The sequence below is a fragment of the Pristiophorus japonicus genome, chromosome 7 (assembly GCF_044704955.1).
Source record: "Pristiophorus japonicus isolate sPriJap1 chromosome 7, sPriJap1.hap1, whole genome shotgun sequence".
Taxonomy (NCBI): Eukaryota; Metazoa; Chordata; class Chondrichthyes; family Pristiophoridae; genus Pristiophorus; species Pristiophorus japonicus.
In genome coordinates this window covers 62,171,237-62,194,339 of record NC_091983.1, presented here as the reverse complement: position 1 = coordinate 62,194,339, position 23,103 = coordinate 62,171,237, and the positions used below count along the sequence as shown (strand labels likewise).

The following is a 23,103-nucleotide window of genomic DNA, read 5'->3' as shown; positions in this document are numbered from 1 at the left end:
TGAACTCCCATTTATGAGAAGGTTGCTCACTAATGGGAAGACCTGATAACTTACAAGTTACGAAGTTGAAAGTACATTAGAAGGTCATTCTCCTAGTTTTTAGCTGAAGGTTGTGCAGTCCCATGCTTGGTTATTTTCAGCCCCCTTTTTGAGGATGGGCAGGATATATACATTTCTGAATTTGTTTGTCTGTCATTGTTGCACATTGACCGATTTATGTGAATAACCGGCGATGACAATTCATCTTTTTTCAGGGAAATACCCAGCAGTGGCTCACTGATGGCTTGTCTAAAATGCTTTGAGGGTGACCTTGAAATGTTTCCTCTGTCCACCTGGGGCTCGCTTGCCGTGTAGGAGTTCCGAGTAGAGCACTTTCTTTGGGAGTCTTGTGTCAGGCATGCGGACAATGTGGCCTGCCCAACGGAACTAGTCGAGTGTGGTCAGTGCTTCGATACTGGGGAGATAAAGTGCAACATCTCCACTGACAGCTGGGAGTCCCTGGCCAAAGAACGCCCAGGAGGGCGCTGAGCACCCCGAGTCTTGTCGCCGAGAGCATGCAGAAAACAAGCGCAGGCAGCGGAAGGAGCGTCTGGCACACCAGACTCCCCACCCACCCTTTCCTTCAACGATTGTCTGTCCCACCTTTGACGGAAACTGTAATTCCGTATTGGACTGTACAGTTACCTGAGAACTAACTTTGAGTGGAAGTAAGTCGTCTTCGATTTCGAGGGACTGCCAATGATGATGATGATGTCTAAAATGCCAACTTTGCTGTTTGGCAAATCACAGGCAGAAACCCATTTCGCTGCCCCCTGCCCCCCCCTCCAAATGAACAATGATTGCACTCCATTTAATACACTGTGCTCATGAAGCAGGAACAGTCTGGTATTTGCCAAAATATAGTTGTAGGTTTGGGGTTCTTCATTCATTGTAGTGCTCCAGAGCTTATGGGCCGATTTTGATTGGCTATTTTAACATTTGGAAGAGAGTGGATCAAATGGGTTGTGTAGATAAGGTGAAGCCCGAGTCTAATTGCAGTTAGGAGTGGTTGGAGTAAAAGAGGAAATGTAATTTTCTGGAGATCATCAGTAATGATGGAAGATTCCATTTGAAGCCAGATTGATTGTTTTTTTAGGCAAAGTTTTAGTTAATTTTACTGAGTCTGTATAACTAGGGGATAATTTGAGTTAACATAGCAACAATATGGAGCTTTTCGATGAGTTTAATGACAGAGATTGGTGTAATAAAGCTTGCATGATGTAGAGAAGCTATTGAAATCCCGTGGAAGATTTGAGAAAGAAATGTTAAACATTACATCTTTTAAACTACTGTTTGACAAATCTTTGAAAGTTGGAAATAGAGATGGTGATGAAGTATTGCACTGTTTGTGTAGCCTGTCAAATGGTTTTGTCTGGTACTATTTTTGGTTATGGAATGGATGTAGAGAAAGGAAATGAGCAGTGAAAGCATTTAAATGATGTTTCCTAACCAAAATTTTAAAAAATCCAACCCGAGACACAGGATGTGTCATTTCCTGGATTACTGACCTATAACTTAAATTGAGTGATGCTTTCACAGCTCATGTCTCCAAATCATAAGGGTCAAGTTAAACATTTTTTTTCACTATTAATGAATTTTGAGATGAGAATATATTTGCAAATTGTCGGTAATTGAGCACTTTCATGTGCTTTATTTCCAGAGGCTTTCAGAGCCATTATTATTGAACCATTCCCAATCAGAAACCTGATTGGAGAGGTTTTAAATGGGGAGTTGCATGAAAGACCACACAGATTTGGGAGGTGACAATGTGTTCAAGAACTTTGAAGACGAAAAGGAAATTAGAGATGTGGTGGTAGTTTGCAATAACACGGGTCAAGTGTGGGATTTTTGAGCATGGGGGTGAGGACAGCAGTTTGGAATCAATGAGAGGGAATCATTTACAATGTCAACTAGCATGGCGCCATGGAGGGAAGTTGCGTGCTCAACAGCTTCATAGGAATGGTATCAAGGGAGCAGAAAGTGTGTCTCGTGAACAGGATCGACTTGGTGAGAGCATGAGGGGCGGTGGGAGAGAAACTAGACAGAGAAGTGGGTCCAAGGCTAAAGGTGGGCCGAGCCGGGGGAAGGTGAGGAAAGGGATGGAGGAGAAACAGCAGAGGCAGCTGAAAAGATGTTCAGTTTTGTGACACAAGTTCATGAGCTTTTTGTTGGACGTGAGGGCGGAGGAGATAGAAGAAACGGGTTCAAAGGGGTGATTTGTAATGGAGAAAATAGCTGGAGTTATCTTTGCTCTCTTGGTTGATCGGATTAGTGGCCGATTTTGACAGAGGCGTGAAGAGACCTGATTGCACTTGAATTGGTCATAGAAACATAGAAACATAGAAAATAGGTGCAGGAGTAGGCCATTCGGCCCTTCGAGCCTGCACCACCATTCAATGAATTCATGGCTGAACATGCAACTTCAGTCCCCCATTCCTGCTTTCTCGCCATACCCCTTGATCCCCCTAGTAGTAAGGACTATATCTAACTCCTTTTTGAATATATTTAGTGAATTGGCCTCAACAACTTTCTGTGGTAGAGAATTCCACAGGTTCACCACTCTCTGGATGAAGAAGTTTCTCCTCATCTCGGTTCTAAATGGCCTACCCCTTATCCTAAGACTATGTCCCCTGGTTCTGGACCTCCCCAACATTGGGAACATTCTTCCCGCATTTAACCTGTCCAGTCCTGTCAGAATCTTATATGTTTCTATGAGATCCCCTCTCAACCTTCTAAACTCCAGTGAATAAAGGCCCAGTTGATCCAGTCTCTCCTCATATGACAGTCCAGCCATCCCTGGAATTAGTCTGGTGAACCTTCGCTGCACTCCCTCAATAGCAAGAACGTCCTTCCTCAGATTGGGAGACCAAAACTGAACACAGTTTTGTGAGGCCTCGCTAAGGCCCTGTACAACTGCAGTAAGACCTCCCTGCTCCTATACTCACATCCCCGAGCTATGAAGGCCAACATACCATTTGCCACCTTCATCGCCTGCTGTACCTGCATGCCAACCTTCAATGACTGATGAACCATGACACTCGGGTCTCGTTGCACCTCCCCTTTTCCTAATCTGCTGCCATTCAGATAATATTCTGCCTTTGTGTTTTTGCCCCCAAAATGGATAACCTCACATTTATCCATATTATACTGCATCTGCCATGCATTTGCCCACTCACCCAACCTGTCCAAGTCACCCTGCAGCCTCTGAGCATCCCCCTCACAGCTCTCACTGCCACCCAGTTTAGTGTCATCTGCAAACTTGGAGATATTACACTCAATTCCTTCATCCAAATCGTTAATGTATATTGTAAAGAGCTGGGGTCCCAGCACTGAGCCCTGCTGCACTCCATTAGTTACTGCCTGCCATTCTGAAAAGGACCCGTTTATCCCGACTCTCTGCTTCCTGTCTGCCAACCAGTTCTCTATCCACATCAGTACATTACCCCCAAGACCATGCACTTTGACTTTGCACACCAATCTCTTGTGTGGGACCTTGTCAAAAGCCTTTTGAAAGTCCAAATACACCACATCCACTGGTTCTCCCATGTCCACTCTGCTAGTTACATCCTCAAAAAAAATTCCAGAAGATTCGTCAAGCATGATTTCCCTTTCATAAATCGATGCTGATTTGGACCGATCCTGTCACTGCTTTCCAGCCAGATCTGGTGATGAATGGCTAAACCAGTTGTGCATCAAGTCTTCGTACTTGGATTTAAGGAAAGGGAAGAGAGATGAAAGATTTTAAAGATTAAAAAATGGAATTGAGGGAACGATTGAACAAATCAACAGCTGCAGACATATCATGGTAAATGGTAGGCCAAAGTGTAGGAAGTTTGCTGTTTTAAAGTGTAGTTGTAAATGACTTGGAGAGTTTTGTGCTCTCAAGAATGGATGCAGAGCAAGTGTGGTTGAAAGAGGGTAGTGGAAGTGGGTGGTGAGGAATGCAAGGCAGTGGTCAGAGATGGAGTTGTCAGGGAACTAGACCCTGGGAGTAAATAAATCCTGGGAGATGGCAAGATGGGGTAGTGGTCATAGGGTAGGAGCATTTATATGGAGGGAGAGGTTTAGAGAGGATAGGAGAGCATTGAAATGAAGAGTTGGAATGGAATGGTGATAAAACTGGAGAAATGCATTCAGTATCAAAGTTGTTTTGGACTTGAGTTGAGTATCAGACAGACCTGGCATGTCACTTGTAACTTTTTTTTATTTGTTTGGCTTCTTCAGTTTGTCTCTTTGTCCATTAATGGTAGTTTTTAAACATGCTTTGGTAAAACAGAGTTATAATGCTTAAAACATTTTACTTGCACTTTTATTGCTTATCTGCTTAAAGATGTTGTTGAACATTATGATACATTTCAGGTATACATTTCCTCACATAATTGGATGTAAAGCACCGTTTCTTCATTGTTGCTGGGTCAATTTGCTGGAATTCCCGACTGAACATCATAGTAGTGCTGTCCGGTCGGGGCCACCAGGGTCAATTTGCTGGAATTTCCTACTTAACATCATCGTAGTGCCATCAGGTCGGGCCACCGCGTCGAATGCCGATCGGGGCCTTCAAAGGACCATACCACATCAAGGTACAGCGCGTGCTGAAGAGAGCGATAGCTGTGAAGAGGGCGTTTGGATTGGACATCACCAAGGTCCAGGTCGCTGATTGGAGAGTGGGCAGGAGCGGCGAGGTTGGGGAACAGGAGCAACGAGTGACCGTGGAGCGACGTGATCTGGGCCCAGGAGGGGCCCTAAATTCGGGGCCCAGAAGAGGTGTGGGCCCAGGGGCAGCACGGGCCAGCCCACACTGCACCAAGTCCATGCAGCAGAGCTGGTCTCCAGTCGTCTTGTTTAACCCTTGCCACTGGACCAAGACTTAGCTCTGAAAAAGCCCGTGTGGTGGCTGGTGTGCAACGGCCACTACGCATTAAAAAAATCCCCGCACAGGCATCTTCCACCCTTCAATAGGTAGTTCAGGACTTGGAATATTAGGTCCTTCATTGAAACACCTGTGAACTCATGCCTTTTGACATGGAAGCAAGTCATCCTCGATACGAGGGACCACCTATGATGATGATGAGTGCCATCACCACAGGCAGCTGCAGTTCAAGCAGACGGCCCATCGCCACCGTCACATCGCAATTGGGGATGGGTAATAAATGTGACTGTGCCATTGTTGCCCACATCCCAAGAATAAATAATTTTTTTAATGTTCATGGTGTTAACTGGATGGTGGAATGAGTGCAGAAAAAAATGAGCACCTTTTGAGAAAGAGGGAACCATAAGAACAGGAGTGGGCTACTCAGCCCCTCGAGCCTGTTCGGCTAATCAATTACATCCTGGCTAATCTGTACCTCGTTCATTTACCCACCGTTGTTCCATATCTCTTGATACCCTTGCCGAATAAATCTATCGACCTCAGTCTTGAAAATTTCAATTGACCCAGCATCCACAGCTTTTTGGAGGGGAGTTCTAGATTTCCACTACTTTTCTTTGTGGAGAAAGTGCTTCCTTTTTTGAGTCCTAAATAGCCTCGCTGTAATTTTAAGCTTATGCCCTCTTGTCCTAGATACTCCCATAAGCGGAAATAATAACAGCTTGTATTTATATAGCGCATTTAACATAGTAAAACGTCCCAAGGCGCTTTACAGGAGTATTATAAGAAAATAAATTAATGTAAGGCAAAAAATAGCTTCTGTATTTATCCTATCAAAAACTTAGATTATTTGAAACACAGATCTGAAATGAGATACTGCAGCTATTGATCTAAAGCCACATTTCTGTACCTCCTGGTAAATTGCCAATGGCAGAGGCATCAGAAAAAGCATGTAAAATCTTTCCTGTATAGAAAGTCGTCTTGTATAGTATAAATTGCAACCTGTACAGGGTAATAGTATATTTTCAAAACATAACATTGTTTTGCAATACAAACCCAAATAAAACATGACAATTACAGCTTCAAAATCCTTTAAAGATCTATTTATCTATGCATGTTGTGGCTGAAAATGTTCATGGAATTCTGTCCAACTTTATTATTCCTGGGCTGCTGGTGTGTCAGCTGCCAATATCTATGAATGTAGACTTCCAAATTGTCCTCTGATGGATGCACTTGTTGAAATTTTTACCTGATTTAGTAAAATGATGCAGTTGTACATATGCTAAATATATGGGACCCAAAATTCCTGGGCCATTAAGGGCACCTTTAAGTGAGAGGCTGAATTTGGGGAGGGGCATGATTTCATAAACATAAGAACATAAGAATTAGGAACAGGAGTAGGCCATCTAGCCCCTCGAGCCTGCTCCGCCACTCAACAAGATCATGGCTGATCTGGCCATGGACTCAGCTCCACATAACCATCCGCTCCCCATAGCCCTTTATTCCCTTATTGGTTAAAAATCTATCTATCTGTGATTTGAATACATTCAATGAGCTAGCCTCAACTGCTTCCTTGGGCAGAGAATTCCACAGATTCACAACCCTCTGGGAGAAGAAATTCCTTCTCAACTCGGTTTTAAATTGGCTCCCCCGTATTTTGAGGCTGTGCCCCCTAGTTCTAGTCTCCCTGACCAGTGGAAACAACCTCTCTGCCTCTATCTTGTCTATCCCTTTCATTATTTTAAATGTTTCTATAAGATCACCCCTCATCCTTCTGAACTCCAACAAGTAAACACCCAGTCTACTCAATCTATCATCATAAGGTAACCCCCTCATCTCTGGAATCAGCCTCGTGAATCGTCTCTGTACCCCCTCCAAAGCTAGTATATCCTTCCTTAAGTAAGGTGACCAAAACTGCACGCAGTACTCCAGGTGCGGCCTCACCAATACCCTGTATAGTTGCAGCAGGACCTCCCTGCTTTTGTACTCCATCCCTCTAGCAATGAAGGCCAATATTCCATTCGCCTTCCTGATTACCTGCTGCACCTGCAAACTAACTTTTTGGGATTCATGCACAAGGACCCCCAGGTCCCTCTGCACCACAGCATGTTGTAATTTCTCCCCATTCAAATAATATTCCCTTTTACTGTTTTTTTTTTCAAAGGTGGATGACCTCACATTTTCTGACATTGTATTCCATCTGCCAAACCTTAGCCCATTCGCTTAACCTATCTAAATCTCTTTGCAGCCTCTCTGTGTCCTCTACAGAACCCGCTTTCCCACTAATCTTTGTGTCATCTGCAAATTTTGTTACACTGCACTCTCTCCCCTCTTCCAGGTCATCTATGTATATTGTAAACAGTTGTGGTCCCAGCACCGATCCCTGTGGCACACCACTAACCACCGATTTTCAACCCGAAAAGGACCCATTTATCCCGACTCTCTGCTTTCTGTTAGCCAGCAATTCTCGATCCATGCTAATACATTTCCTCTGTTTCTGCGTACCTTTATCTTCTGCAGTAACCTTTTGTGTGGCACCTTATTGAATGCCTTTTGGAAATCTAAATACACCACATCCATCGGTACACCTCTATCCACCATGCTTGTTATATCCTCAAAGAATTCCAGTAAATTAGTTAAACATGATTTCCCCTTCATGAATCCATGTTGCGTCTGCTTGATTGCACTATTCCTATCTAAATGTCCCGCTATTTCTTCCTTAGTGATAGCTTCAAGCATTTTCCCCACTACAGATGTTAAACTAGCCGGCCTATAGTTACCTGCCTTTTGTCTGCCCCCTTTTTTTAAACAGAGGCGTTACATTAGCTGATTTCCAATCTGCTGGTACCTCCCCAGAGTCCAAAGAATTTTGGTAGATTATAACGAATGCATCTGCTATAACTTCCGCCACCTTTTTTAATACCCTGGTCTCCCACCCTTTCACCAGAATAAAACCTTCCGACAACAGTGTGCTTCATGTCCCATGCCGATGTCGGAAGAGGAAGTGGGATGATGGGATGACAGCAATTTGCCAGAAATCTTGCCATTTATCATTCCTTCGGCTCACACGCCAAGTATATCCGCTTGACGCAGTTGAACCTACCTGCCAGCGTGCCATTCTGGCGGAATTAGTGCCACAATGCCGCTTTCTTAACAAAAGTTGATCACCGAGCGATGGATTGCCATTAAGCAAGTAGATACCATAAAATAGATCTTTAATTTTTTTAAAAACTTGTAATTCCAGGCAAAGCGACCCATCCTTCCTTGCCCCCCCTTTCAAGGCATGGACATGGTGTGTATAGAGTCAAGGCTGAAGCAGACAGGCCAATACGTTCTCACTGCTGCACTTATGATCGTGGAGCAAACCTCTCGGAGTTTCAAGCCCACAACACTTTATAAAGATATTGCTAGCAAAACCTACCAGAATATGATATCTTATCCATTTTTACTTCTATGTTTCTAATAAGTTTCGTGCTTCAGCAGACAATAGATAGTAGCTTTATTGAGGATTAGTGCCCAACTGAGTGCCAATAAACAATGCTAATTCAGATTCTTGGCATTTAAAAAAAACCTATAATTTGAAATATATCTTAGCAAACCTACTTTATGCTAGTGAAACCTGAATATATAGACATTCATGCAGTAATTTTCAGTTTATTTTTGTTGCATTTCCTTCAAGTATTTCTGCTAACGGTGATTCTGGTTCCCGCCAGTAATTCCTACTTAGGCAAGAACTCTGGGAATTCAGTTAACTTCCTGTCCTCAGTTTCTAAATTTGAGTTGAATGACATCCTCCCCCTCAAAGTACGTTTCAGATTAAAGGAATCTTGGTGCTCAGCGTTATTTGAGCTGAAGAAGTCTCGCTGTAACAGTACTTTAGCTGTGATTTTCTTTTGAGGTCTCAGAGTCAAACTTGAGATGTATACTGTTCAGACTAGAACAGTAGTGTCCTGTGTATCTCAGGACAAGTTCTTTTTGAGAATGAAATTCTTTGCTGAATAACATTTCTGTCACATAGAATACTTTGGTTTAAACTTGGAAAATTAGAAATAGCAGTTCCTATTTAACTTTCTACTTACTGCCAGAGTGCAATTTAGAAAAAAAATGAAATTTGCTGTTTATAAAATCTCCAAAGTTAGTGCAACTGAATTTGATCAGTGCGTGAGCATGGTAGTGCAGCATGTCAGAGCCCAATACACCATTCCAAAAAGTTCTGAGATACCTCTGGGGATGTGGCAAGTAGATGCAGGGCTCTTCCTCCTTCTGCCCTTATGGGAAAATTAGAGGGAGTCTCGACACTACCTGAGTGTGTGCTTTTTAAAAAAAAAAATCCCTAATTTTCTGTCTTCTGAAGATAGGATACTGTTCCACAAGCACCAATAGCTCTGCAGTACTTGAGCCAAAAGACAATTCTTCATATGTTGGCATTAACGGTTAATGTCATCTCCAGCTCACTTTCCAACAATGGCCTCTGGATAGTAGTTAGGAGTAGGAACAGTAGCTGCTTTGATTTCTTTTTCCACCCCATCCCAGCTCTGGGTTACTGAGTACAGTTGTAACCTCCTTATTGCCTGTCTGGCTAAGATCAGCCAACTCAGGACATTTAACTTGGGATGATCTGGGTTTGTATGGCTCACTACCACTTCAGGCAGTACCGTTTCTAACAGTCCACAGAGAAATGTTTCCAGTTTGTTTGACATTCTAGTTTCCAAACACTTTCATATTGTGGTTACGAACAACACATCAAACTACTTATTCTGATTGGCACTGAAAATTGGGCACACTGAAAACTGTTAATATATTATGGCTGTGTTTTGTGTCTGGCTGTAATTTATTTTCCAGTTCTTCCACTCTGCCCTTTATCCCCCTCTCGCCTGAAGGTGGTAACTCATTGGCAACACTTGTATCCCAATCATTCTGGACATCCAGGCAATGTCACATGGCTATTTGGCTACATGGGACCGCTCAGCCAAGCCTGACCCTGTTTACACACAAGGACATTTTTACTGGAAAGGGAGCTCTACCTGTGGCCTGACGTGTGGCTCCATGCCACATGACTGAATAATTAGGAAAACACTATCCTATCTAATGTTATGTGGAATATGCCTGCTTGTCCACTGTATTAACTGGCATCTAAGCAATTTACATTTGCTGCTTTTTAACCATCAACATTTTGTTATCTTCCTTAAAACCTCAAGGAAGTTCTCAGGTTGCATGATTTATCAAGTTAAGAGTTTAGTAATTTACTATTCCTGTCAACCTTTCCTGACTTGGTAAAGATATACTATGTTGTCTTAATTTAAGATGGTCAGCGGCTAATTATAACGAAAGCACTATTTGTGGGGCAAGATCAAGTATCAAAAAAATTGGAAGATGTGGTATATTTTTAGTTTTGATTTTATTTCAAATTACAAGTTTAATTGACCCATCACACAGGACAGCACAATACAGTCTGACCGAAAGTGAACAGTTTTATAACTGGATCTGCTATCTGCCTTTATTTCAAAGTATACATGGAAACAGTGCAAAAAGAGATACATGAAGCAGAAATTTACAAGACCACAAAGTAACTTTGTGTGTGTATTATAAAAGGAGGCCTGGAGTGAGTTCATAGCTGTAATCTGGTTAAGGGTATCCAACCATTTTTATGAACTTTTATAGTTTGATATCATCTGAGGCTCTCTTTTAGATGGCTTTTAGATTTACTATCTGATCTACGTTGTATGTGCAGTGTTTTGGGACAACAAGCATCTTATTTTTTTGAACCAAGTGCAATGGGATCTTCTGATGAGCTCCCGCAAATCCCAAAACACTATCCAGTGTGTATTTTTATAATGGTATCTAGCTTGCTTTTTACATTGAGAAAAACTTTTTCTCTTGCAACAAATAAATCCAAACTTAGCAAATATCAGCATGTGGTATATAATTTTAGTTGTACTCAGATAATTGCTTTTATACAAATATCTTACTAGTTTCATTGATACATTTTGTATTTTTAATGCTGCTTTAGTTTCTTTTCATTGTAAGCTGTAGAAGCATATATCAGATGTAATTTTACTGCACTGTGTGTGTGTGTGTGTTTGTAGACTTAGAGATGTTTTAGACATAATTGCACTGAAATCCCAGTGGTTTCTTCCTGCGGGCAGTCGACTAAAACTAGGAGAAAAGATGCGCATTTACCGTTTGGTTGAATGCTCACCAGAGATTTCGGACTCGAGGCCTCCTCCTCTTGCGCAATGGAGTGCGTTCACGTTGGGACGTCCGTAGGAGTCACGTGGGCCTGGACACCCAATCACAGTAAAGTATTTTCTCATTCATAGTAATAGAAGTTTTGTAAGTCCGAAACTCCTATTACTATGAATGAGAAACACCCCATTACATAAAACATTAAAAAAACACCTCACATAAATACATTATAGAAATTAAAGTTGATCGAAATGTTTTTGAGAAAAAAATGTGCTGATTTTTAAAAAAAGTTTTAATTATGGTTTAAAATAAGATTACCTGAGTGGGCAGGGTTTTTAACATAAACATGTATTTTTACATTTTATTTTTATATGTTTTTGATGTGTTTTTAAACTCTCAACCAGGCGCAAGAGTTTTAAGGACATTTGCTGGGCAAGAGATGGATAAATAGTGCAATCTCTACCATGCGAATATCCTTCTTCCTGAAATGCGTGCGATCTGTCAAGCCAAATCAACACAGCAAGCCGGTTTTCGGTGCATGCGCATTGCGCGCCGAAAACCGGCTTTTGCGATGCCTTCCTGGGTCCATACACACTCCGTACGGACCCGGGGAGGCTGGAATTTCATGGCCAATATAGTAATTCATGAAGTCTCCAATAATTTGCAGTTCAACAGATAGTGTTTTGATTACTGTACAGAATTTTGTAATGTGCAGTTTTATGCAGCAAGATTTGGGGATTGTGTTTCAATGAAATCTACTGCATTGCCGAAGGTGTCCCCTATCAAATTAGATTTGTGGCCCTGTCTAGTCGTTCAAGTGGATGTAAAAGATCCATGCCAGTATGTGGGGAAAAAAAAGCAGGCGTTATCCCAGAGACCAATATTCCTCTAAACCAACACCAGCAAAAGAGATCAGCTGGTTATTCAATTTATTTGCTATTTGCATGATCTTGTGTGCAAATGAAAGCTGCATTTGCCTAGACAATTAATTTCAACACTTTTTATAAAATAATTCTTTAGCTGTGAAATGCTTTATGATGTCCTGATTTACTATATAAATGTATTTTCTGTTTGTGGAAAGCTCTGCTCTCTGGCAGAATTGGACCATCCAAGGAGTAACCTTTACCAGTCTTTCAGGTCGAATAATTTTGAGGGAAAATGGGCGAGAGGTTTAAGGAGAGGTGTTGAATTTACCTGTATGGCTCTAGCAGTTGAAATTTCTCTCTCAATGTTACTTTTCACTTGTCCATATTGCATGAGTAACACATTCAACTTTCTTTTTTCAGGATGGCCTCAATGCCCTGGTCCAGGATTTGGACTTCCCTGCTCTAAGGAAGAACAAAAACATTGAAAATTTTCTAAATAGATGTAAGTTCAAAAGCTTCTGCATATCTTAGTGACTAGGCTTTATCTCTCTCCATCGGGTGTTACTGTAAATGCCATGTTGTCTAATTCAGTCATTTTGATGCAAAGCTTAATAAACTTTGTGCTAATGTGTTTTTAAAGTGCACAAATAAAAGTCTGCTGAAAATATGGAGGGAGAGAGTATCGTTTTTTTTAAAAAGAGAAAGTATTTATAAGTATGAGGTGGATACTGACAGTGATTCAGAGGAAGGTGGTTTTGAGGAACATTGTGGCACTCTGGAACAAGGGACTACCCAGGGGAATGAGAGGCATATATACTGCAAGAATAGGAGTCTGGTAGTAATGGGAGATTATATAGTCAGGGGAATAAATATATGGCCTTTTATGCATTTAACTAATGTGTTTCGTTGGTGTTAGGGTGAAGAATGTCACAGGATGAGTGGTGAAGCATCCGGGAAGGAATGAAGAGCACCCAAAAGTCATGATCTATACTGAACCTAATGATCTAGATGCTTGTACTTCTGAGGTCTTGTGGAGGGAGTTTAACAAGTTGGGCACTAGACTGAGAAACAATATTTTACGGCTCATCTCTGAATTGCTTCATGTGCCACTCTGCAGTTCATTCGAACTGTTATGTGCTTGTGCCACTATGTTGCCCCAAATAGTTAACATGTTATTAAATTGCATTTTGTAAGATCACCGGATTGAAAATAACTTTTAATTGTGTTTTTCCCTCCCCTCCTCGACCCCAGATGACAAAGTACTGGGGAAGGTTCGAGAAATGCAAATGAAAGCAGAGGACTATGAGGTTGTAAAAGTGATAGGACGAGGTGCATTCGGTGAAGTTCAGCTGGTAAGGAATCTGCAGTTCTTTAGAGCAAATGAACCAAAATAAACATTTTTTCAGTATAAGCATCAGGGCAACAATCCTATATTTGAGTTTGTTTTGTGCAATTCTCTTGGATATACAAGAATGCACCAAGTAATTTGCTAACCTTGCAAAACAAAACTGTGAAATTAGGTTTTTGTTCTATATTTAGTACTCTTAAATCCATGGTTGTTTATTTTCTAAACTGGTTTAGAAACCGCTCTGTTAAGTCCCAAGATATTTCTTGTTTCATGAAGATTGCCTTCGGTATTTTAGAAATTGATTTTTGTTGGACTCCCATTCACTTTATCTTTTAAAGTCTGCATTCAATTTTAGATGACTGCAACTTTTCTGTATCTTCATATGCAAAAATAAGATGTATATTGATTTTTGCCTTTATGACTCCAACCAGAATTAATGAGGAAGTGATTGCATAAAGCTACAAATTGCAAAGAATCTATTTAGTGACAATTATTGGAAAAATTCATGATTGAATAATCTTGTGTGAGCCGTGGATATATTTGATCTTAATCTCCAGTTTAAGCATATTTGTCTGCCTTCGTATACTCTTATTCATTGGGACAAGCCTTGACTGCTGAATGCTTTCTCTTAACTTTTCTGAGATTCATACCGTCAATACCGTATTTTAGTGAATTGGTAAAGTAACAAATTATAACTTGCTGCACAGAAAGTGACAGTGTAATTTAAGATTGACTTGTAATCTGTACTTGGATGTTTACTTTTCTGTATTGAAACATTAGGCATACCTATTCTGATTGCCAAAGATTATTACTTGATAGTGCTTCTCTTGTGTGAGTCAACCACGATTGTAGTGCCTGCCTATTGTTCGGTTTCCTCATAATAAAAGCATTGCCTCTTGAAGACAGATGGGAACAACTGAAATTTAGGTGATAAGTGAATATAGTAGTCATGGAAAGAAAATGTTTACGATTTGAATTTTGTTTCTATAAAAGTGTTTGTGGATTTGAATAGAGTTGACTGCTGATGTTTATAACACAACATTTACAAACCACTTTGTTTATTTCCACACATTATTTTTCTGTTTATTGCTATAATGTATTCAAAGCAAAAGTAAGAAAGCATCACTATCGAACACCATTATTTTCTAAAATGGTTTAGAAATCGCCCTGTTAAGTCCCAAGATATTTCTTGTTTCATGAAGATTACCTTCGGTATTTTAGAAATTGATTTTTGTTGGTCTCCCATTCACTTTGTTATCTTTTAAAATCTGCAATCAATTTTAGATGACAGCAACCTTTCTGTATTCTACCTCGAATTTATGCACATAAATTGATATTTGAGTACAGGTTGAACCTCCCTTATCCAGAACTCCCTCGTCCAGAACCATTCCCGGCCACCGGGTGGCGTATGCGCAGAACTTCGACATGAACAAATTGAAGTCCTTCCTTGCTGCTGACTCCTGCGATCCACCACCACCCCAGATCTCTCTGCCGCTCTTCCAGCCCCAAACCAGCCAGCCCAGATATCCCCTTGCTCAGTACCTGTACCATCCAATTTAACGTGATCACCCCTCGTGCGGAAAAATCCCTGATCCAGAACAGGCCAGCTCCCAAGGGTTCCAGATAAGGGAGGTTCACTCTGTATCACCATTGTTATGTATTGTCTAGGTACATTAAATGTATAATATAAGTACAATGGTGCACCACAGAGGGTGCTGTGGTGGGAGACCTGAAAGTACCTGCAAGAGGCAGTATACAAGGCTGCCCGCCACACCTGAGAGGCACTCTGGAGCTAAACAATAAAGGACCAAGGTCACTGCAGTTATTGCAACACCAGACCGTGTGGAGTCAGTGATTTGTGTGCTACATACACCACATTGGCAACGAGGACACGGACGAACTTCACGCAAACATGGCTACTCTGGGCTTGCTAAAGCACTTTACCGTGGGCAATGATTGGAAGGCCTTTACGGAAAGGCTCGAGTAATGCTTCACAGCTAACGACCTGATGGGGAACACGGATGCACTGTGAGAGAAGCGTAAGGCGATATTGCTTTCCAGTTGTGGCGATGAGGTTTACTGTCTCGTCAGGGATTTGCTGGCACCCGCGAGCGCCAGGGACAAGTCATATGAGGAGCTGGTCGCACTCATTCGTGACCAGTTGAAACCAAAGGAGAGCATCCTCACTGCCAGATACACATTTTACCATCACTGCAGACCTGAGGGCCAGGATGTCGCCAAATATGCTGCGGACCTCCGGAGACTCGCAGCGCCGTGTGATTTTGGCACACATCTCGATGAGGCATTGTGGGACGTTTTTGTTACGGGGATTGGCCATGAGGGCCTCCTTCACAAGCTGCTAGCCACTGAACCCTCAGTCACCCTGACAAAAGCCATCACCATCAGCCGGGCATATATGACCTCGACTTGCAGCACCAAGCAAATGATCCACACAGTCTCGAACCCGGCAGGCACTGTCCACAGGACAAAACTGCAGAACGTGGCTCTGCCCAGGGCAGAGAGCACGGACATCGGGGTCCTGGAACTCAGTCCGCTGAGGGGGGCCAATCAAGCAGCATCATGCTGGTGCTGCGGAGGAAGCCATGGGGCTCACCGGTGCAAGTTTGCGGAGTACACGTGCAATACCTGCCACATGAAAGGTCACCTTCAGCGTATGTGTAAAAGAAATCTGACGCACCATGTGGCTGAGGGATGGTGGATGATCCACTGTTCAGCGAGGAGCAGGTAGAAGAAGATGAGGTATTTGGACTGTATACGTGCACCGACGATTCGCCCCCAGTGATTATGGAAGTCAAAATCAACGGAATCCCAGTGAGTATGGCAGTGGATACAGGATCGGGTCCGTCGTTGATGAGTCAGAGAACTTTTGAAAAACTGTGGATCAACCCGGCTGCACGACCCGAGCTGGTCCCGGTCCTGGCGAAGCTGCGTACCTACACCAGGGAACTGATACCTGTTCTCGGCAGAGCGGATGTGCAGGTATCTCATGGGGGCGAGACGCACGGTTTACCCTTGTGGGTCATTGCAGGTGATGGGCCGACGCTACTCGGCAGGAGATGGATGGGGAAAGTCCGTGGGAGCTGGGGAGTCTTCATTCCTCCACAGACTGCTGCTCCCCAAGTTCCTGAAGAGCAGGCTTGTAGGTGCAGGCCGATTGCTGGGGTGCGGGCCAGCGGGGCGCTGCAGGCGATGAGTGGGAGGTTCGATGGCCGACAAACTGGGGGGCCCCACGCAGAGAAAAAGTAGGGCGGCGGTAGAGACTACAGCGGCGGCCGGAACGGCAGGAGAGGAGGCGACAACGGCGGCCGGAACTGTAGGAGAGGAGGCGACAACGGCGGCTGGAACGGCAGGAGAGGAGGCGACAACGGCGGCCGGAACGGCAGGAGAGGAGGCGACAACGGCGGCTGGAACGGCAGGAGAGGAGGCGACAACGGCGGCCGGAACGGCAGGAGAGGAGGCGACAACGGCGGCCGGAACGGCAAGAGAGGAGGCGACAGCGGCGGCTGGAACGGCAGGAGAGGAGGCGACAACGGCGGCCGGAACGGCAGGAGAGGAGACGACAGCGGCGGCCGGAACGGCAGGAGAGGAGGCGTCAGCGGCGGCTGGAACGGCAGGAGAGGAGGCGACAACGGCGGCCGGAACGGCAGGAGAGGAGACGACAGCGGCGGCCGGAACGGCAGGAGAGGAGGCGACAGCGGCGGCCGGAACGGCAGGAGAGGAGACGACAGCGGTGGCCGGAACGGCAGGAGAGGAGGCGACAGCGGCGGCCGGAACGGCAGGAGAGGAGGCGACAGCGGCGGCCGGAACAGCAGGAGAGGAGACGACAACGGCGGCAGGTGTGACCCGGGAGAACGCGACAAGTTTCATTTCTAAGATCTTTCCAGACGGGCTTCTTTCTCCACACGTATAATCGCACAATCGATCCAGCCTCCTTAAAAGCTTCCACTGCTTTGCTTTGTGTTACTTCCCTTACATCTACAACAATTACCTGAAGGACGCAATCATTCCACCGCAGTCCTTTCTACCATGATTGTTGTAATGAGAAGGCTCGGATCATCACCAACGTGCGCATTATCAGTGCTACCTGCAATGCTGGAGCCGAGGCCAAAATTTCCCCCCTTCAAGCATGATTTTATACTTTCTTTCTTTCTCAACGAGCTCAAGATGGCGGTGGGCCTCGTGGCAGCAGTGGTCGGCAGACAAAGGCCAACAGAGTGACTAAAATGGCGGATCCCAAGGAAAGCCTCGTGGGAACCACAAGATGGCGTCTTAAAGGGGTAATGCACCTGGGACCCTTAAAAGGGCCCTACACCATTGGTGGTCCCCACAGAGACTTTTGTAAGGCAAGAGCGAGTCGAGAGGAGTAATGAGACTGGTATGGTGACGTGATAGGATAAGAGTTAAAACATTTTTGTTGATGCTGGTTGGTTACTGTGTTTAAAAGGTTGAAACGAGGGATATGAAGGATTTACAATACTGAATGGGTACTGTGTTTAAATATGATGGACACAAATGATTTCCAGAAAGAGTCATATCACGGGATACAAGTAAAAGGGTTAATAGACCCGTAACTAATAATGCAAGGGTTCAGCGGCTGCAGATGAACCGCTAAGACGACTACTGAGCACAGAGGCAACGCACAAGTTACGATACACTGTCTCAGCGCAGCCCAGTAAAAAGGGGGCAGTATACCGCCACCGTATCTTACCCAGCGGAGCTGGGATTAAACTGTTCAGTGCACCTGCAATCTTTTGACATACCAGCTGTACCACATTGTATGTACCATACAAATGTACCGTCTCTGTATACCTGTTTTCTGTTGGAGGTTAAACCTGACACTTCATCGCCCATGCGAGGACTGCAAACACCACATGATTGCACCGAATAATCTCTGCATGGAATGGTCATGGATTCACACTCACTAACCCACCAGGACGAACAAGGCCGAGGTTACCGGCAATGGCTTTTGGAACTGTGACGGGGGGGCAGGGGGCGGAGGAGTGAGATGTTGTGTATTGTCGAGGTACATTAAATGTATAATACAAGTACAATGGTGCACCACAGAGGGCGCTGTGGTGGGAAACCTGAAAGTACCTGCAAGAGGTATGAAAGGCTGCCCACCACACCTGAGAGGCACTCTGGAGCTAAACAATAAAGGACCAAGGTCACTGCAGTTATTACAACACCAGACCGTGTGGAGTCAGTGATTTGTGTGCTACATACACCACAACCATTTTAGATGTGTGGGACATTTTCCATTGTGCAATAGCAGTTTATTTTCAAGAGCTAATTTGGTATTCCAGGAATAATCCCTGGCTCACTAGTGAGGTTGAACAAGAAGTTGCTCAATTACAGCAACAACTTGTATTAATATAGCGCCTTTAACACAGTAATATATAGTGACAGCTGCAGGAAAAATGCAGGGAACAGTGCAGCACTTATGCATGGCCGCCTTCGACCGTACAAAGGCCTTTGACACTGTCAACCGCGAGGGTCTATGGAGCGTACTCCTCCGTTTCGGATGCCCCCAAAAGTTCGTCACCATCCTCCGCCTGCTCCACGACGACATGCAGACTGTGATCCTTACCAACGGATCCATCACAAACCCAATCCACGTCCGGACTGGGGTCAAACGGGACTGCGTCATCGCACCAACTCTCTTGTCAATCTTCCTCGCTGCCATGCTCCACCCCACAGTTGACAAGCTCCCCGCAGGAGTGGAACTAAACTACAGAACCAGTGAGAACCTGTTCAACCTGCGCCGTCTCCAGGCCAGATCCAAGATCACCATAACCTCTGTCGTCAAGGAACAGTACACAGACGGCGCCTGCGTCTGCACACATGCTGAGGCTGCACTCCAGGACATAGTCGACGTATTTACTGAGGGGTACGAAAGCGTGGACCTTGCGCTAAACATCCGTAAGACAAAGGTCCTCCACCAGCCTGCCCTCACAGCATTGCCCCCCAGTCATCAAGATCCACAGCACGGCCCTGGACACCGTGGACCACTTCCCATATCTTGGGAGCCTCCTATGAACAAGTGCAGGCATCGACGACGAGATCCAACACCGCCTCCAGTTCGCCAGTGTAGCGTTCGGCCGCCTGAGGAAAAGAGTGTTTGAAGACCAGGCCCTCACAACTGCCACCAAGCTCATGGCCTACAGGGCTGTAGTAATACCCGCCTCATGTATGGCTCAGAGACATGGACCATGTACAGTACACACCTTAAATTGCTGGAGAAATATCACCAACGATGTCTCCGCAAGATCCTACAAATCCTCTGGGAGGGCAGGCGCACCAACATCAGCGTCCTCATTCAGGCTAACATCTCCAGCATTGAAGCACTGACCACACTCGATCAGCTCCGCTGGACAGGCCACATAGTCCGCATGCCAGACACGAGAACCCCCCAAAGCAAGTGCTCTACTTGGAGCTCCTTCACGGCAAACGAGGCAAAGGTGGGTAGCGAAAACGCAACAAGGACACCCTCAAAGCCTCCCTGATAAAGTGCGACATCCCCATTGACACCTGGGAGTCCCTGGCCCAAGAGCGCCGTAAGTGGAGGAAGTGCATCCGGGAGGGTGCTGAGCACCTCTAGTCTCAACGCCGAGAGCATGCAGAAATCAAGCGCAGACAGTGGAAAGAGCGTGCGGCAAACCAGTCCCACCCACCCCTTCCCTCAACGACTATCTGTCCCACCTGTGACATAGTCTGTGGCTCTCATATTGGACTGTTCAGCCACCAAAGAACTCACTTCAGGAGTGGAAGCAAGTTTTTCTCAATTCTGAGGGACTACCTATGATGATGTTAATGATGTCCCAAGGCGCTTCACAGGAGCGCTATCAAACAAAATTTGACACTGAGCCACATAAGGAGATATTGGGGCAGATGGCAAAAAGCTTGGTCAAAGCAGTAGATTTTAAGGAGAATAGAGAGGCACAGAGATTTAGGGAGGGATTCCAGAGCCTAGGGCCTCGAAGTTGAAGGCACAGCTGCCAATGATGGTATGATTAAAATCGGGGATACGCAAGAGACCAGAATTCGAGATATCTTGGAGGGTTGTAAGGCTGGAGGAAGATGCAGAAATAGGGAGGGGCGAGGCCATGGAAGGTTTTGAAAACCAGGATGAGAATTTTAAAATCGAGGTGTTGTTTAACCCGGAGCCAATGTAGGTCAGCAAATACAGAGGTGATGGGTGAACGGGACTTGGTGCAAGTTAGGACATGGGCTGCTGAGTTTTGGATGATCTCAAGTTTATGTAGGGTAGAATGTGGAAGGCCAGCCAGGAGTGCATTGGAATAATCAAGTCTAGAGGTAACAAAAGCATGGATGAGGGTTTGAGCAGCGAATGAGTTGAGGTGGGACGGAGTCAGGAGGTGTTAATAGGTGGCCTTGGTGATGGCATGGATATATGGTTGGAAACTCATCTCGAGGTTAAATATGACACCAAGGTTGCGAATAGTCTGTTTCAGCCTCCTACAGTTGCCAGGGAGAGGACTGGAATCTGTGGTTAGGGAGCCGAGTTTGTGTCGAGGACCAATGATGGAGGAAATTTCTGCTCATTCAATATTGGATGTCGGGCAAACAGTCAGACAATTTAGAGTCAGCGGAGAGGTCGAGCGAGGTGATGGTGAGGTCGAGCTGGATGTCGTCAGCATACATGTGGAACCTGACACTGTTTATGGTTGAGAAAAATGAGGGGGCCAAGGATAAATCCTCGGGGGACACCAGAGGTAACTGCGAGAGCGGGCCGAGAAGCCATTGTAGGTGATTATCTGGCTACCACTGGATAGATAAGAATGGAACCAGATGAGTGCAGTCCCACCCAGCTGAATGATGGAAAGTTAAAATGTTCCAAAATAACACACTGCTGCAAAGGAGTCCACATGTTTTGCATTTTATTGAAATATGAATCCAGATTAATAAATTAGAATTTTTTTCCCTAATAGGTTCGACACAAAGCATCTCAAAAAGTATATGCAATGAAACTTTTAAGTAAGTTTGAAATGATTAAGCGATCTGATTCAGCTTTTTTCTGGGAGGAAAGAGATATCATGGCCTTTGCAAACAGTTCCTGGGTTGTCCAGGTAAGGATGTTGTAAAATATTTATAAATTGCATGTTTAATATGTTCATTTCAGGTAATTTTTGACAGACTTTCTATCAATTAATCAGAGTAGTAAAGCAACTATAAGACTGAAACTTAATTCCTAGCACAATTGAGGTTTTTGTGCTGCATTGTTGGTGCAAACTGTGGCAGCACAGTAGTGCGCTCTGAATTTTCACCCTAGTTTATTTGAATAAGGCTGGGGTGCGTCAAGGCTGTAAGTGGCGGGCATAAATGAAATGAAAGGAAACCCAGTCTGGAGGCACAAAACAGATTCTGTCTTTCTGTTCCTCTTGATTCTGGCCCCCTTTGTTTGCATTTTTCTCTTCACCCCATCATTGGTGGCCATGCTTTCAGCCACCTAGATCACATGGTCTGAACTCCATTCCTAAATCCCTATGCCTCTGTACCTTCCTCTTTAAGACCCTTTTTTAAAATGCACCTCTTTGTGTTCAGTAAAAATTGCTGACTCGGCGCAGGTGTGGCTATGGCAATACCCTTTAAGTCACATGCAATCATTTTAGTAGAAGATGCCTTGCATACCCTCATACGATACAAGTAAACTTACGTAAATGTACACGTTAAGTTAAGTATCAAACAGCTTGCAACCATTCAGTGACCAAGGAAGTAGAGCGCTTGCAACGATGAAAAAAAACACTTTCTGCTTTATGTCTTAATATTTTACCAACAGATGTGATTGAGTGTTGAGATCACATGCCCAACGTCTGGTGTGTTACTCCTTTTCATTTATTCATCAGAAATGCAGTTAAGCTGCATCTAGATTCCCAATTGGCCACATGTGGCTCATGGCTTGCGTATTGGACAATACGGTTTTAGCAAAGAGCTGACATAGCCACAGCTTAAGTGATGAAAACGTCTATAATAAAACACTTACATTTCTACAGTGCCTTGTCTCAATACGCTTCATACAATTAGTTACATGAAAGCTTTTTTATTTGTAACTTCCAAGTGCATTTAGAATTTTTATTTACACTAACAGAGCACATCAGTAACCTATTGAAGCTTTGCTTAACATCCTTTTGCTTTTTCTTTCTTTACTGGCAATAATATACTTTACACTATCTCAAGTGTTATTTTTGAGTTGGCTGATCTGTGGGCTATGAAATAAACAAATCAAACTATGAGTACTATATGGCTTCATTCATTTTTCCTGTTGCTGTGTAAACATATAGGCCGCAAAATTCGATGTAGTAGCGGCAGACGTTCAGGCTGGTTTTGTTGAAAAAATGCCGGTCACCTCGCTTCCGCCCGCTTCTGGCGCGGAACACGGTGGCCACCATTTTGGAGAGGTCGGCAGCACTTGCCGTTGCCTGTGTTTGCCTCTTCCATGTAAATATGCAGATCGCGACGTCAATTGCCTTCATTGACAAACTACTGTGATTCTCAATATTGCCACACTGCATACCGCCCTCTCCTAACCATGCATGGAAGAATGTGCATGTCGCAGTTGTACAGAGACGCTGTCAACGTTTCTTAAAGGCACACACACATCTTTCAGGTAAGTTTTGATTTCAGCTTTTGGAGTTTTTTTTATATTTTATTGGATTTGTGGCTTGGTTCAATACATTTTTAAAAAAGTTTTTAATGTGTGTAGGGAGTGCTGCCGGATGCTTGCAAGGCTTTATAAGAACATAAGAATTAGGAACAGG

General features: G+C 44.2%; 1 protein-coding gene across 7 annotated transcripts in view; it reads left to right on the top strand.

Annotated features, from left to right (window-relative positions):
- LOC139267144 (rho-associated protein kinase 2-like) overlaps positions 1-23,103 on the top strand; it is a 289,307-nt gene that overhangs the window by 117,461 nt on the left and 148,743 nt on the right. For all 7 annotated transcript variants that reach the window (XM_070885001.1, XM_070884998.1, XM_070884995.1 and 4 more), the window contains exons 2-4: positions 12,379-12,460; positions 13,210-13,310; positions 21,277-21,414. In XM_070885001.1, coding sequence (XP_070741102.1) covers positions 12,379-12,460; positions 13,210-13,310; positions 21,277-21,414 — 321 coding nt within the window. The remainder of the gene's footprint in view (positions 1-12,378; positions 12,461-13,209; positions 13,311-21,276; positions 21,415-23,103) is intronic.